Source organism: Mustela lutreola, chromosome 2 (assembly GCF_030435805.1).
Source record: "Mustela lutreola isolate mMusLut2 chromosome 2, mMusLut2.pri, whole genome shotgun sequence".
Taxonomy (NCBI): Eukaryota; Metazoa; Chordata; class Mammalia; order Carnivora; family Mustelidae; genus Mustela; species Mustela lutreola.
Window position 1 is genome coordinate 40,870,702 of NC_081291.1, and position 17,080 is coordinate 40,887,781.

At 46.2% G+C, this 17,080-nt stretch overlaps 1 protein-coding gene across 1 annotated transcript in view; it reads right to left on the minus strand.

Annotated features, from left to right (window-relative positions):
• Positions 1-358: 358 nt before the first annotated feature.
• The window catches only part of PDZRN3 (PDZ domain containing ring finger 3), a 246,277-nt gene continuing 229,555 nt past the window's right edge, over positions 359-17,080 (minus strand). Inside the window, exons 6-10 of the mRNA XM_059161514.1 lie at positions 7,828-7,926; positions 6,428-6,490; positions 4,722-4,823; positions 3,415-3,531; positions 359-2,818 (exon numbers count right to left, since the gene is read on the minus strand). Of these exons, the coding sequence (XP_059017497.1) occupies positions 1,250-2,818; positions 3,415-3,531; positions 4,722-4,823; positions 6,428-6,490; positions 7,828-7,926 (1,950 nt within the window). The 3' untranslated portion in view covers positions 359-1,249. The remainder of the gene's footprint in view (positions 2,819-3,414; positions 3,532-4,721; positions 4,824-6,427; positions 6,491-7,827; positions 7,927-17,080) is intronic.

A 17,080-nucleotide genomic window follows, 5' to 3' on the forward strand; every position in this document is an offset into this window, starting at 1 on the left:
CAGGCAGTAATGACTGCAATAAACCAGAGGGATTTCATTGTAAATGTGACCCTGATTGATAAACTTGCTCCTTCTCATTCTTGCTTACAGGGTAACTGGGCCAGGCTTGAGGCTTTCTGCAAGACAGCAGTCAGAATGCAGGATTCAGTGGTGAGCTTGATTCCCTCTTCTTAACTGACAGACATTTGTTTTAGATCTGTCTTTGGGTTTTGGGCAGAATGAAGGTACTGGATGATTTGAAAGAGTCAAATATTCCCAAGGTAATAGATAATATAACGGGAGAAAAAAAAGAAACACTGCGAAAGGCTTTTATTTTATAAGCACCACTGCAAAAAATGAGGAATCACTTCAAAACATATCAAATAGAAAATAATAATTTATTTTAACTTCATTTTACTTAGTGTTTGTAACTAATCATGATTTCATGAGCTTGCTTGTAAAACTCTGTCCCTCCAAATCTACAAAGCAAAGGTTTACTACAATGAGCACTTAAAATTCCACAAACCACCTCCATCCACAACTTTCCTGTACATGCAAATTCTTCCATCGGGCTGCAATATTTGCAAACATGCTTTAAACTTCCATAAAGCTGCATGATATTTTGCTTTCTGGTAAAACCTTTACGCTCTTGGGAACTTTCACCAGGAGAAAAAAAAAAAAATGTTTGTTTAAATGTGTATCCCAAACTCTAAACACTGCTGGTTTGGTTATGTGTATTAAATCCTAAACCACACAGTTTGGGAGTTTTGAGTTGAAGCCTTGACCTAAATTATATATTAATGGTCACTCATATGAAACACATTTAACAAAGTAACATTATAAAATAGGGTTCTGTTAAAAATACACACTGGCGGTTGTATTTGTGTATTCGGCAGGAAAAAGAAAAGCGTGTTTAGCTTTTTTTATATGAATATAGTTTAAACAAATTATTCTGTGAAAGTATGCTTAATAAAAGATCTTTTTGAAATTTAAACACTTTATGTAAAAGGTAGCAAGTAAAAAAGTACAATTGCTATTTGAAAAAAGCTCTGCTTATGACCATTGCCTTCCAAGACAGTTAAGGGTGGTTTTTCTCCGCTTAAAATAGAGCTATCGACACCCAGAGTGAGTTGCAGCGTTGGCCTGTCGTGACTATAAACAGGATGACCGTATTTATCTTATATACAAAAACTTGCCGCATTGAACGAGGCAGGAATTTCTACCCCAACGGTAGAGTTCTCTCGTATGTACACCACGCGGGAGGGGACAATTATACAGTCGTCACGGACAAGAAGGAATTGTACACTCTTGTGCCATCCGGGGACTTTGTGCCGTGGGTTAGGAGTTCTTGGATTGTCATCCAATTGTCAAAGATCTTTTTGTTCCTCTTCTTCATCATCTTTTTGTGGCTCAGTTCGAGGATGTTCATCTCCTTCCTGTCGTCGGCCGCCTGCTGCTCCTTCAGGCAGTCGAGCCGGCTCTGCATCATGAACTCGCGCCGGCGCCGCTGCTCCTTGGCCTTCACCACGTGCTGCTTGCGCTCCTCCTTGCTCCAGTAGCGGCCCAGCTTCAGCTCGCTCACCGCGTCGTCGTCGGTGGTCATGCCGCTGCGCTCCTCGCGGATCTTGAGCGCGCGCTCCCGCAGCAGGCGGTCGCGCACCGGCCGCTTGGTGATGTAGCGCGTGCCGTCGCTGCGGACCTTGACCTTCCACTCCATGCGGGCCTCGGCGGCGCCGGCCGAGTGCAGGTCCTTGCACATGCTCACCAGGCTCATCTGGCTCTGCGCGTACTCCACGGCCGACTTCTGCTGGATCAGCTGCATGTAGCTCTGGTAGTGCTGCGCGTGCGCCGGGATGTGCGCGTGTTTGTAGGGCGAGTGCGGGAAAGGTGGCAGGTAGGAGCCGCCCAGCTTGGGGCTCGGGCCGGGGCTGCTGCCGTCGTCGCTGGGCCTCCGCTCCCTGCTCTCCGGGGCCTGGCTGGGCTCCAGCTCTCGGGGCGGCGGCGGGCTGTAGCTGGCGCCGCCCGCCTCCGGATCTTCCGTGATGGAGAGCAGGTTCCTGGGGCACGGCCCGTAGGCCTCCGCGCTCCCCGCGGCCCCCTCGCCGCCCGCGCAGCCGCCGCCCTCCGCCACTCTCCTCAAGGAGTTGTCGGGGGACATTTCCAAGGTGAGCGGGGTGCTGCGGCAGCTCTCGCCCGTGTTGTAGGCGCTCGAGCTGTCCTTGTCGGATTTCTCGGGGAGCTCGGTGATGTCCGACAGCTCGTGGCGGCGCACGTCCACGCTGGTGTTGTAGTTGCGGAAGCCGCTGTGGTGCAGCATCCACGACTCACGGTACTGCTCGCGGAGCTGCTGCATCTTGTGCGCCCGCACGATGCTCAGGCACTCCAGCTCGATGCTGCGCAGCTCCTCGTTCAGCAGCTCCAGCTCCTTGTCCACGCTCTCGGGGTCGCTCTTGCTGGCGTCCAGGGGGCTGCTGGCGTAGTACAGGCTGTAGGGGCTGCTGCTCTTGGCCTGGCACTTGAGCTCGAGGAGCTCCCGGAAGCGCTCACACTCGTCCACCGGGATGCCCAGGTAGTCGGCGTCGGCGCAGTCGGCCGACAGGAAGGACTCGTTGCTGAAGGGCAGGTCGCCGCTGCCCAGGGTGTCCTGGCTACACGTGAGCTTCCTCTGCCCGGCCAGCGGGGTGGACGAGGCGGTGGCGTCGTCGCCGTTGTTCTCTTGCTCCGAGCTCTCGTCGTTGCGCGTGCTCTCGTCGGTGCGTCCCACGCCGCTGTCCTTCTCGTGCTGGTTGGACAGGATGGTGGCTGTATCGGTGGTCCCCCCGTCTTCTTCGTGCTTCTTCTGGAACAAGAACAAACGTCCACGGTGAGGGAGGTGCGGACTGCAGTGGCCATGTGCCCTGCAGGCCAAGGGCTGCCTGTGGGGGCAGGCTCTGTGTCTCTAAGGCTGAGAGCCGCAGATGCTCTCTGTACCTGGCCATCAGGCAGACCCACCCAGGCTAAACACCTGCCCTGTTCCTCCTCCTCAGTTCTCCCACCTGTAAGACGAGGGTATTAGTTACCTTAGCTCAGTGAATGATCCTAGCCATGCTGGCACCCAGTGCATGGGGAGCAGGAGGCACAGAGGGCCTTACCACTCAGCAGTGCGTTTTCAGGACCCTGACCACGGAGGTGGCACAGAAGGGGGCTAGAGCTCTAAGAAGCTCAGGCGACACCGACGGAATTGCTCTCATTTTGAAAACATGACTTCATGCTTCCTAATGTGTGTTAAAGCTGGCCCAGGTGTTTTGCAAGCAGATAGCTCGTCAGCTGGACCTCAGCATGACTACTGCGCTTTTGGAGCCCAGCACCACTCCCTGGGTGGAGGAGGATATGGGCTTGAGCTGTGCTGGTGCGCAGGGGGAAGGCACGGGGGGGTGGGGGTGGGGGGGGTGTCACCTGCTGCAGCACGCCCGCGGTGAACTGCATGGCCTGATGGTGCTGCTCCTCCAGCATGTCCATGTGCAGCTGGTCCAGGAAGTCGTTGCGGTCATCGTCCATCCAGCCCTCGTCCAGCTGCACAGAGAGAGCAGCCCACACAGGCCTCAGACAGGATTCCTTTTGCTTTCATTTACTTTTTAAAAGAAAGGGCATTAACTTGGGGGAAAAGACTCCTTAGGCTCTCTCTGGGAGGCCTGAAAATGCAGTGTGCCCGTGGTTTGGCCTCCTTCATGGTCAAGAGCTCTTCCGCCCTAGGAAAGTCCCTGCTGGCCATGGCTGTCTTTTCTCCAGGGGAGGCTCCTGCATCCACGGGGGCTACTTTCAGGGAAGCAGGCCACTCGGGAGGGGTCCCAGACAGCTAGCCCTGCCCCTGCCCCTGCTGGCTGGCTCACACATGGGTTTAACAGGCCCTGAAGACAAATGATTTGCAGTGCTGGAAGCGTTCCTTTCAACGTGGTTCTGCTAACTACCTGTCTGGGGCAAAACCCCTCACTTTGATCACACCCAAGTCTTCCTAGAACTGACTGACTACTCAGGGGTCAGATGTGGCCTGCTGCCCGTGGACTGTCTGTGGCCACTTCTGTGCTACTGTAGCAGAGTCTAGCGATGACACCAGAGGCTATATGGCCCCCAAAGCCAGACACTGAGAAAAGGTTTTCTGAGCAATGGTGCTTTCATGTTTTAAAATAAAAGTTGTATTTTATGTTTAAGAGGTACATGGTGATGATTGAATATACATCAACATAGGTAATTCCTAGAGTCAAGCTCATTAACATAGCATTTCCTCACAGAGGAAAATTTGTGTGTATGTGTGATGAGATCACCTGAGATTTACTCTCTCATCAAAGATTTAGCAGCAATGCACTATTATTAGCCACAGCTACTGCGCTGTACCTTCCCTCCACTCTGCAGCTGGAGATGAGGTCCACACTGACCCTGGCTGGAACACCTGTCAGGCTTTGGGAATGCTAACATCTAGATGGTTATGACCTTGGCTCTCCCTTGTTTTCTTCTTCATGACCATTCCTACGCTAATGAGCCTGCTGGGCCTACAGTGTGATGTCAGGCTGGAGGTCAGTGCCCTCCTTAAATGGTTAAAACATAAAATAGATTTTAGGTCATATCAAGTGAGATGACTTTTTCAGGGCATACAAAGTGCCTTCATATTCAGACCCAATACTTGGGCAGTAGTCTACAGTGCCGTGGACTCGGGCTTTTGGTTGTAGCAACACAGACCCACCTTCTCATGCAGGAAGCAGACCCACCTGGAGTTCAGGCCTTGCAATCAGCAAGGAAAAGTTCTTATTTTCTTCACTGGTTAGGAGAGCCACAGCCTCTTCACGGTTCTGTACCTCTATCCCATTAATCTTAAAAAAAAAAAAAAAAAAATAGGGTGAGGAGGCAATGGAGGGGTGGACAATAGTATAATGAGATCATAACAAAATCATTCTATACTGTTCCAGGCCTCCGTGTGTCATGCCATCACAGCTGGAGCAGAGAACTTCCATGGAGCTTGCAACGAATGCTCATTTTCCGAAGGAAAGGCCTTGCTCAGACTGGTCTATCAGTCAGCCATGACAGGTGTACAAGGCAACTAATGTGGAAACTATGTGAACATAAGTGGCTGAGACTCCAGAAGGCAGACTGAGAAAAATCACCATGTTGTGAAGAGGGAACATCTGAGCAATTTAATCAGACATAATACTCAGGCAGGAACATAAAGGGAATATACTAAAGCATTATTATAGGCATTTTCAGATAATAGGGGAGAAAAAGCAGGAGCAGGTCTCATGTGACCATTATGGAAGTTGAGGGCAAACAAGGAAATGGCATTATACGTGGTGGTCTGTGTGCCCAGTTTGACACTTGAACTTCGTGAGGTTGGACAAAAAGTCTAGCAGGACGGACTCTCACAAATTGCTCCAGGGCACAGAGGAATGGTCTCAAGAGCCCGGAGGGGACCCTTCCATCCAACACAGGCCAGTGAACCAAGAGGCAACAGAGGGGGTGACCCTACTGGTTGGGGTGAATGAACCCAGTGACCCGTGGAGGTAGGCAGGGCCATGTCTGGAACCCAGGACTTCCGTGCTCCGTAGTAAAAGCTAAAGGAAAAGGACAGCATCCTCAAGTGGCAGGACTGCTGAAGAGTCAGAGCATGTAGGAAAGAAGGGATGGGTTACTTCACCAGCAAACGGTCGCTAAGCAGCTGAGGTTGGGGTTGAAATCTGGGGAAATGCAGACGAAGCAGTGGAAAAGGGAAGATAAATGACTCACAGTGCAGTAAGTCATGGCAGATACGAACACAGTGGAACACAAATGGGAAGACAGGAATGAGGGGAGGTAGAAGCTAAGCCCTGTGGGACACAGTGGACCAAACGATCTCCATTTCTGGGAGATTAAAGAAGACTGTAGCTGGAACAAGCAGTCTCATTTGGACTCCAAAGAGCAACAGGGCTTCAGGTAAAGAAGCTATCCTCAGAAGCCCTTCTCAATGTCAAGTCATGAAATTTAAAAGGCTTCTCCATCAATTTTACTAAATTTGCCAAAGATGTTCCTATTTTAAGGACAAGACCAAACTTGATATTCATGGTCCAGAATAACTCCTCAGAGAAATAAAAAATGAGAATTATTCTGGTTCCCAAGATGCAGACTGTTGGCCTGACTTGGGCCCTGGCGGTGCTGCGCTGGGCCCTGCAGAGAGAATGGAAGGCAATGAGGTGCGTCTTCCGTACAGTGCTGGGGCAGCTCTGTCCAGTTGTCCTAGGCCTGGCCACTCCCTGGTGCGCGTCACTTTGCAGGGTCTTTGCTTCGCTCATTAATTTAACTTCTGGCCTCCCTGTACATCTGACTTGGTGATCCTTGTTCTTTAACGTCTTCTGCATTTTCAGCCCTAAAGCCATTATCATCAACCATAAAATGTGCTTGTCAGGGACAGGCAGGGGATGAGGCCTCTGGTAGAAGGCTGACCTACCTGGATAATGCGGTCTCCTTCTCGGATGCGCCCATCCTTGGCCGCAATGCTGTTAGGGTCGATCTGAAACACACATGGACAGGTCAGCATGGAGTGGATACTGAAGACATGTATGAGAATAAACAGCAGCACTTCTCAGAGGCTGTCTGACATGCAGTCCTGCTTATCCATGTTTTTGTTTTGCACAGAAATAAACAAGACTTGGTGTCATGCAAGGAGAGGCAAACATGGATTGATCCGTTTCCAAGCCCTTTCGTAGGCAGGCACTTGGATCCCTGCATGGCCTCCCTGTGACAGGGCGGTGTGCGCAGATCCTGCTGACCTAAGGGCTGGAGAGGCACAGCTCACGTTCATCGCAGGAAAACCAAAGTGTGATGTAGAATAAGGTAAACCGGACCCCACGCCTATGCTGAGGAGCGACCATACCTTGATTATTTTCCTAAATGGTTCCATTTTGGAAAGTAACGTTAAAAATGAAATATAATTGAGACAAGTGGGAAGAAATATGGGAAAAATCCCCCCAAATTCAGGAATGGTGGACCATCTTAAGCTTGGTGAATAAAATACACCCAAAGGGAGAACTATTAAGCCTAGTAAACACATCCCTTGGCTCATCCCACGGAGAGGGGTTTCATGTCCTGACAAAACTGAGTGTCTGTGCTCATGTGGATGGGAGGCTTGGGTTAAGTATCTATGTTGTAATCACACCGCACTGTCTTCTCTAAGAAGATCACAATAGGGGCGCCTGGGTGGCTCGGTGGGTTAAAGCCTCTGCCTTCGGCTCAGGTCATAATCCCAGGGTCCTGGGATCGAGCCCCGCATTGGGCTCTCTGCTCAGCAGAGAGCCTGCTTCCCCCTCTCTCTCTGCCTGTCTCTCCGCCTACTTGTGGTCTCTGTCAGATACATACATAAAATCTTAAAAAAAAAAAGATCACAATAGCTTTCATCTCTGTCCTTTGTAGACATATTTAACTTACATGAATGCAGCGATATACACAGTCAACGAAAAGGAAAAAATAAAGAAATACTTTAAAAAGCGTAAATGATTCCATCCACCATCCCATTCAATGGACATGAGAAGGGAAATGTGAATTTGCCATCCCCTCAGGGTTGAACACACAAAACCATGTAAAAGGCTCCATTTTATGGCCGATTTGCAGGCTTCTCAAGTGTAATTTCGCCTTATGTGCTGACTGACATTTGAACTTAACCCTCATGTAAAGATGTAACTTCATGGACTGTGTGATCAAGGGGAGAAAGACATTTGGGTCTTTCCAAGGACTTGTCAATGAGCCAGAGTGAAGGCTGGTTAACATGTAACAGGAAAAAACCCGATAAAGCAAAACCTAAACACCTCCTCTGGTCTTGGGATGATACTTCTAAATGCTCAGCCTTCATACCTCACTTATGTAAATCCCAAGGTCATCTTCATCATCTGTCCGGTAGCACACGGTGAGGCCCAGCTTGTCTTGGCTGTTCATTCTGTAGAGATCCACTTCCTAGACAAAGAAAAGGCCACTGCAGTGAGTCTCCAGCAGGCAGGGAGAGCTGGGAGGGGTCAAATGCTTTAGAAATACTTTGTTTCAATGATGAACTGGGTTTCTTTGTATTTGACTGTATAGAGTGGTTAACTTACTAAACAAAAAGTGATTATGGACACAGGATCAATGCCCACGGCATATCTGACCTTTCAGTCAATATAAAGTCATTTTGAAAATAGTTATTTTATTGATCCCCCAAAAGAAAAATAACCTATATTTCACTCAGTGTCAAGACTTCTAGGGTTGGGCTTTTAAAAAGCCTTCTTTCAACGTCTGCCACAAACGAGACTATTTCCATACGCCAAACCATCCAGCCATTTCAGTACAAATGTTTCCAATGTGTTCAGTTAGATTATTTCACGTTGCGTTCCCTTAATATTCACAGTAATAGAACTTGCAAACAGATTACACATAAATTGATCCAAGAAAGGAGGGTAACGTGATAGTGTGCAATTAATGCTTTCCACAACAGCTGTGATATTTACAGTCGAGAAATTAGTTTCAGCCGCTATTACTGCAAATTAAATAAGATAAAAGCAAAGTGAGCCCAAATGCGAGACACATGAGCACAGGGAACGCCACTGTATTTGCCAATTAGTCTGTGTGGCAGAATGAAGTCAGAACTCTGAAAATTGCTGGAGACTTGGGAGGAAGTTCTGGGTTTTCTGAAAGTATCAACCAGCCAAGTTGTTCTCTCTGCCACACTGTCAACTGCCCCTGCGAGATTCTGCAGCACTAAGAGGCCTGTCTGAAGGGCTGCCTGAGAAGGTCTCCAGCAGGTCTCTTGGTCTGATTTTTACGTTGCCTGCTCACCAACTGGGAGGGGGGAGGTGCTGAGAAAATGGGCCTCTGAAACCACAGTCTCTGGGGACCACTTTCTCTCTCCACAGTATTCTTGATGGGTGGTAAGGATGCAGTTGTCCTTGTGGGGAAGCTCCAGGCAGATACTTTCTGAACCCTTCCCTGTGAAAGGCAAAGTCCCAACACCATGGACACTTTCAAGGTGGAGGAACAGCAGGTGCAAATGTCCTGGGCCAAATGCCAAAGCCCAATGTGCAAAAGAGGAGAGAGGTGGGCTGAGCACGGCCAGGCATGAGGCCAGACCAGGTCAGGAGGACCCCCTCCACAGGCCAGCATGAGAAGCCCAGATCTTACTTTGCCATTGGGGGAACCCATGAAAAAGATTTAAGTGAGGGCTGCCCTGATGGGACAGACTCCTTTTGGCAGTCTTTTTGGCAGATGTATGGAGAGTAATGGGATGGTGAAGGGTTGGGGCTGTGAAGACAGGAAGACCCGGGTTCAGATCCCAAAGCTATCATTTCTGGTACCTCTATCATGGGCCTGTGGCTGTATCTAAGCCTGTCTCCTCACTAGGCAATGCCATTCTGCTGCCTCAGGCTGGGGGAAGACTCAGTGAGGTAAGGCACGTGGACAGCTTCAGCACAGTGCTTGGCCCAGAGTTAACGGGGAACGGTAGTAAAATAATTACTGCAGGTATGTTTACCTGCCTCAAGTCCCAGCACTTGTGTGTAACAGAGGGGTTATATCTCACGTGCCCCTTCCCCAGTAAAGTAACTTTGTTTTCTGAACATTGATATGTTAATTAATTCACTGACTCCCTAATTATAGCTTTAGCAATATGGCAAATTTTCATTAAATGAAATCCCATTAATTCCTGATACTTCAGTTGGATGGAAAGATCTTTCCTCCTGTTTTGAGAACGGGACTGAGCAGCACAGTAAGGGAGGAAGCGGGAGTTTGAAGGTCACATGTAACTACAAGGGCCGATCCTTTCCAAAGAGTTTGGAGTAACCCATTTGCATACGTCACATAATATTATGAGTCACACATCCTCCTCTTACATTTCAAACACAAGCCCACATCTCTGTCTCAGGTTACATTTCCTTTGGGTCTGGGTAAAAGGAAAGACTTTATCCGTTTTGGCCCTTCTCACAGTTAGTGTGAGTCAGTGGAATTTCATGATGGTTTGTTTGGGTCCAACCGCACAACTAGAGCCAAATGCTGCCACCGAGCCCTGTGCTATCATGGCAGACGCCAGATGGTTCGGGAACGGGTCCACGGGCAACCAAAGCAGAGAGAGGGAGAGAACAGGAAAGGCTGGAGGAAGGAAAATGAGAAAGACAATAAATGCTGTGATCGTCCTTTTAACAGAAGTACAAATGGTGATATGAGTTACAGCTTTTTTCTGAGCAACTGGCCACCAAGGTGAGTTTCTCAGCATAAAGGATTTCAAAGTTCCACTGGACTTTATTCTAGAACCCAGAGTGAGCTCCCAAGTGTAGTTTTAAGGAATAAGTGCAGAAACTGAGGGAAGGGTTTAGAAATTACTAGAGCATTTGGATATTGTCATAATACCCAAGAACAAGAGAAAGCAAGCTTGGCTTCCTGACGGAAGTGTGTGTTGGTTCAGGTGCTCCTGGCTCAAGTGGCAAAGTTTACATAGGACGAGCTATATAGCGTGCCACATGGTAGAACCACGTTATCAGTGGCACACTGAAACTGGTTGGTGGTTCTGATTTTTCAGTATAGACCGTCTGAGAAGCACAGCTCTCCAATACACATCTAGAAGTGAGGGCTCCATCTGAAAACCTAGGAAAGTGAAAAGTCTGGAAATCGCTGTTTTGGAAAAGAGCAGCATAATGTACTAGGATTATTCAAGACAGAAAAAGGAAGGCTCTTAAGGAATGGGATAGCTGAAGGTCTGCTACATAAAAAAGGATTGCATTCATTTGGCTTGGTTTCCAAAATGTAGACAGTCTGCTGTCTCAAGTGTTGGGTAAATGGTTTAAAAAAAAAAAAAAAAACAAAAAAAACCCGAGCTTGAACAGCATTTCTACTCTATTTTTTGGTCAGGATTTTGACTGACAGATAGTTGGAGAACTATGAAGCTATAAATGTGGACATCGGTTCTTGCTGCTATTGGTGGGAGACTTTTTTTTTCCCCTGTACTTTACTCTTCTGAATCTGCCAGTTCCTTTCAACAAATCTTTTATAACCAGGGAGGAAACTTTCTTAGAACAAGATGTCAGGCTGGAAAGGAATACATCCTAAAGTGTTGCTTTAAAATAGTTTCACCTAAATTTCTGATACCTGAATCATGGATAATCCCTTATGCTGTCCTTGAACACAATTTTATATGCTGCTATTAACCTCATAAGTGATTAGCAAATCAATAATAGATTTCCAACACACTGCTGGAAATGACACGCAGTACATGTTGGTCAACATTTCCACATTTGTACATGGGAGACGAGAGGTTTTCCTTACCAGATCTATTCCCAGTTAGCAATACTCTGAGAGTGCAAGGCTCCCTACCTGCAGCACAGAGATTTAGCCAACACAGCATTCAGCCTTTAAATCCCATTGCAAATCCTCCCAGGACAGACTGTCATGGTTACAGTCACATTCTCACTTTGGTCAGATTTGAGTTAAATACTGCAAAAGCTGAATTCCATCCTTGACGTGGATGAGAAGCTGGCTCTGGCATCAAACGCACGTGCATGCATGTGTACACACACACACACACCATGAGAGGGCAGAGCATAGGAGGAGCCCACTCTTATGCTTGCCCTAAGTATGTTAAAAGCTTTCTTTTCCATCCACAATTCCAGTTGGCTGTGAAGCAAACGTTAGGACGTGACTTTTAGAACAGATTCAAGAATGGGACTGTAATTCTAGTTTAGGGAGTAGTCCTCTGGAAATAACTTTCTATCTTAGAAGTGGTCTGGTTTTAAAAATGATGAGTGGTACAGGATAGACTTGTGCTGGGATTACATTTCTAAGTGGTGGGGAAAGGAAAGGAAAGGTTTACTCCAGGTATGTTCTTGACATTGATATAAAGGGTGGCTTCGCCTAGAACGTCTCCTTGTGTTTCCTGGATCTTCTGAGGAATACTAAACACTGGAAAAGTTTCACTTAGAAGGCATATGGTACAACTCAGCTCTGGTCACTCAATTTCCAAGGGATGGTTCAACACTGGAGAAAGAGCCTACATGCTCATAGTTAGGCAAAGAGTGAACCATTAAAGGTTTTCAGAAACTCTTGGAAAACAATACTGTAAAAACTGCTACTATCCTAGCTGTCTGTAAATCTGAGTTTTACCTTGGTTGCTCATCAAGATTATATTAAGGCGAAGTGAACTCGCGGAGGACGCGGGGGAGAGTCTGAGAGGAGGTGGAGGGGCTGGCGGTGGAGGGGCGCGCAGCGCCGCTGTGCTGTGCTGCGGCCCCGTAGGCACTGCAGGACCCCCGCACTCCCGCGCTCCAGCCCAGCCCCTGAGGCCGCACTGTCCCGCTCCCGCGGCCCGCTGCCCCGTCCTGCCCCATGGCTTCTCTGGACGACGCTCTGCAAGCAGAGGTAAACAACAACAACAACAACATAATGACTTTGCCCTGAGTTTTTACGTTGAGCACTTTCTAATGCTCCTGTTGGTCATTTATATAACTTTTTTGAAAAAAAAAAAAAGCCTTTGAGGGGTGAGGAGTCAAGATGGCGGAGAAGTAGCAAGCTGAGACTGCTTCAGCTAGCCGGAGATCAGCTAGATAGCTTATCTAAAGATTGCAAACACCTGAAAATCCATCGGCAGATTGAAGAGAAGAAGAACAGCAATTCTGGAAACAGAAAAACAACCACTTTCTGAAAGGTAGGACCGGCGGAGAAGTGAATCCAAAGCGACGGGAAGATAGACCCCGGGGGGAGGGGCCGGCTCCCGGCAAGCGGCGGAGCAACCGCGCACAAAATCAGGACTTTTAAAAGTCTGTTCCGCTGAGGGACATCGCTCCAGAGGCTAAACCGGGTCGAAGCCCACGCGGGGTCAGCGTGGCCTCAGGTCCCGCAGGGTCACAGAAGGATCGGGGGTGTCTGAGTGTCGCAGAGCTTGTGGGTATTGGAACGGGAAAGCCGGCTACAGAGACAGAGCCGACAGTAAGCTCGCAGCTCCGTGTTACCTTGAACCGGTCGCAGGCTCGGTGAGCTCGGAGCGCGGCCGGAGGTCAGGCAGACGGGAGTAACTGGGCGCTGTTCTCTGAGGGCGCACTGAGGAGTGGGGCCCTGGGCTCTCGGCTCCTCCGGGCCAGAGACCAGGAGGCCGCCATTTGTATTCCCGTCCTCTGGAACTCTACGGAAAGCGCTCAGGGAACAAAAGCTCCTGAAAGCAAACCCGAGCGGATTACTCACCCCGGCCCCGGGTAAGGGCGGTGTAATTCCGCCTGGGGCAAAGACACTTGAGAATCACTACAACAGGCCCCTCCCCCAGAAGATCAACAAGAAATCCAGCCGAGACCAAGTTCACCTACCAAGGAGTGCGGTTTCAATACCAAGGAGAGCAGCAGAATTCCAGAGGAGGAGAAAGCCAAGCACGGAACTCATGGCTTTTTTCCTGTGATTTTTTTTAGTCTTGCAGTTAATTTAATTTTTTCTTTTTCCTTTTTCCTTTTTTTTTTTTTTTTTTCTCGCCTTCGGGTAAAATTTTTTTTTTTTTAACTGTTACCTTTTTCTTTTTTAACGATTTTTTACTAGTTTATCTAATATATATATATATTTTTTTACATTTTTCTTAGGTGTTTTCTTTTTTTAAAAAAATTCTTTTCTTTTCTTTTCTTTTTTTTTTTTTTTTTTTTCTTTTTTCTTTCTTCCTTTTTGAACCTCTTTTTATCCCCTTTCTCCCCACTCACGATTTTGGATCTCTTCTAATTTGGCTAAAGCATATTTTCCTGGGGTTGTTGCCACCCTTTTAGTATTTTACTTGCCCCTTCATTTACTCTTATCTGGACAAAATGACAAGACGTAAAAATTCACCACAAAAAAAAGAACAAGAGGCAGTACCGAAGGCTAGGGACCTAATCAATACAGACATCGGTAATATGTCAGATCTAGAGTTCAGAATGACAATTCTCAAGGTTCTAGCTGGGCTCGAAAAAGGCATGGAAGATATTAGAGAAACCCTCTCGAGAGATATAAAATCCCTTTCTGGAGAAATAAAAGAACTAAAATCTAACCAAGTTGAAATCAAAAAAGCTATTAATGAGGTGCAATCAAAAATGGAGGCTCTCACTGCTAGGATAAATGAGGCAGAAGAAAGAATTAGTGATATAGAAGACCAAATGACAGAGAATAAAGAAGCTGATCAAAAGAGGGACAAACAGCTACTGGACCACGAGGGGAGAATTCGAGAAATAAGTGACACCATAAGACGAAACAACATTAGAATAATTGGGATTCCAGAAGAAGAAGAAAGTGAGAGGGGAGCAGAAGGTATACTGGAGAGAATTATTGGGGAGAATTTCCCCAATATGGCAAAGGGAACGAGCATCAAAATTCAGGAGGTTCAGAGAATGCCCCTCAAAATCAATAAGAATAGGCCCACACCCCGTCACCTAATAGTAAAATTTACAAGTCTCAATGACAAAGAGAAAATCCTGAAAGCAGCCCGGGAAAAGAAGTCTGTAACATACAATGGTAAAAATATTAGATTGGCAGCTGACTTATCCACAGAGACCTGGCAGGCCAGAAAGAGCTGGCATGATATTTTCAGAGCACTAAACGAGAAAAACATGCAGCCAAGAATACTATATCCAGCTAGGCTATCATTGAAAATAGAAGGAGAGATTAAAAGCTTCCAGGACAAACAACAACTGAAAGAATTTGCAAATACCAAACCAGCTCTACAGGAAATCTTGAAAGGGGTCCTCTAAGCAAAGAGAGAGCCTACAAGTGGTAGATCAGAAAGGAACAGAGACCATATACAGTAACAGTCACCTTACAGGCAATACAATGGCACTAAATTCATATCTCTCAATAGTTACCCTGAATGTGAATGGGCTAAATGCCCCTGTCAAAAGACACAGGGTATCAGAATGGATAAAAAAACAAAACCCATCTATATGTTGCCTCCAAGAAACACATTTTAAGCCCGAAGACACCTCCAGATTTAAAGTGAGGGGGTGGAAAAGAATTTACCATGCTAATGGACATCAGAAGAAAGCAGGAGTGGCAATCCTTATATCAGATCAATTAGATTTTAAGCCAAAGACTATAATAAGAGATGAGGAAGGACACTATATCATACTCAAAGGGTCTGTCCAACAAGAAGATCTAACAATTTTAAATATCTATGCCCCCAACGTGGGAGCAGCCAACTATATAAACCAATTAATAACAAAATCAAAGAAACACATCAACAATAATACAATAATATTAGGGGACTTTAACACTCCCCTCACTGAAATGGACAGGTCATCCAAGCAAAAGATCAGCAAGGAAATAAAGGCCTTAAACGACACACTGGACCAGATGGACATCACAGATATATTCAGAATATTTCATCCCAAAGCAACAGAATACACATTCTTCTCTAGTGCACATGGAACATTCTCCAGAATAGATCACATCCTCGGTCCTAAATCAGGACTCAACCGGTATCAAAAGATTGGGATCATTCCCTGCATATTTTCAGACCACAATGCTCTAAAGCTAGAACTCAACCACAAAAGGAAGTTTGGAAAGAACCCAAATACATGGAGACTAAACAGTATCCTTCTAAAGAATGAATGGGTCAACCGGGAAATTAAAGAAGAATTGAAAAAAATCATGGAAACAAATGATAATGAAAATACAACGGTTCAAAATCTGTGGGACACAACAAAGGCAGTCCTGAGAGGAAAATATATAGCGGTACAAGCCTTTCTCAAGAAACAAGAAAGGTCTCAGGTACACAACCTAACCCTACACCTAAAGGAGCTGGAGAAAGAACAAGAAAGAAACCCTAAGCCCAGCAGGAGAAGAGAAATCATAAAGATCAGAGCAGAAATCAATGAAATAGAAACCAAAAAAACAATAGAACAAATCAACGAAACTAGGAGCTGGTTCTTTGAAAGAATTAATAAAATTGATAAACCCCTGGCCCGACTTATCAAAAAGAAAAGAGAAAGGACCCAAATAAATAAAATCATGAATGAAAGAGGAGAGATCACAACTAACACCAAAGAAATACAAACTATTATAAGAACATACTATGAGCAACTCTACGGCAATAAATTTGACAATCTGGAAGAAATGGATGCATTCCTAGAAACATATAAACTACCACAACTGAACCAGGAAGAAATAGAAAGCCTGAACAGACCCATAACCAGTAAGGAGATTGAAACAGTCATTAAAAATCTCCAAACAAACAAAAGCCCAGGGCCAGACGGCTTCCCGGGGGAATTCTACCAAACATTTAAAGAAGAACTAATTCCTATTCTCCTGAAACTGTTCCAAAAAATAGAAATGGAAGGAAAACTTCCAAACTCATTTTATGAGGCCAGCATCACCTTGATCCCAAAACCAGACAAGGATCCCACCAAAAAAGAGAGCTATAGACCGATATCCTTGATGAACACAGATGCAAAAATACTCAACAAAATACTAGCCAATAGGATTCAACAGTACATTAAAAGGATTATTCACCACGACCAAGTGGGATTTATTCCAGGGCTACAAGGTTGGTTCAACATCCGCAAATCAGTCAATGTGATACAACACATCAATAAAAGTAAGAACAAGAACCATATGATACTCTCAATAGATGCTGAAAAAGCATTTGACAAAGTACAACATCCCTTCCTGATCAAAACTCTTCAAAGTGTAGGGATAGAGGGCACATACCTCAATATCATCAAAGCCATCTATGAAAAACCCACCGCAAATATCATTCTCAATGGAGAAAAACTGAAAGCTTTTCCGCTAAGGTCAGGAACACGGCAGGGATGTCCATTATCACCACTGCTATTCAACATCGTACTAGAGGTCCTAGCCTCAGCAATCAGACAACAAAAGGAAATTAAAGGCATCCAAATCGGCAAAGAAGAAGTCAAATTATCACTCTTCGCAGATGATATGTTACTATATGTGGAAAACCCAAAAGACTCCACTCCAAAACTGCTAAAACTTATACAGGAATTCAGTAAAGTGTCAGGATATATAATCAATGCACAGAAATCAGTTGCATTTCTCTACACCAACAGCAAGACAGAAGAAAGAGATATTAAGGAGTCAATCCCATTTACAATTGCATCCAAAACCATAAGATACCTAGGAATAAACCTAACCA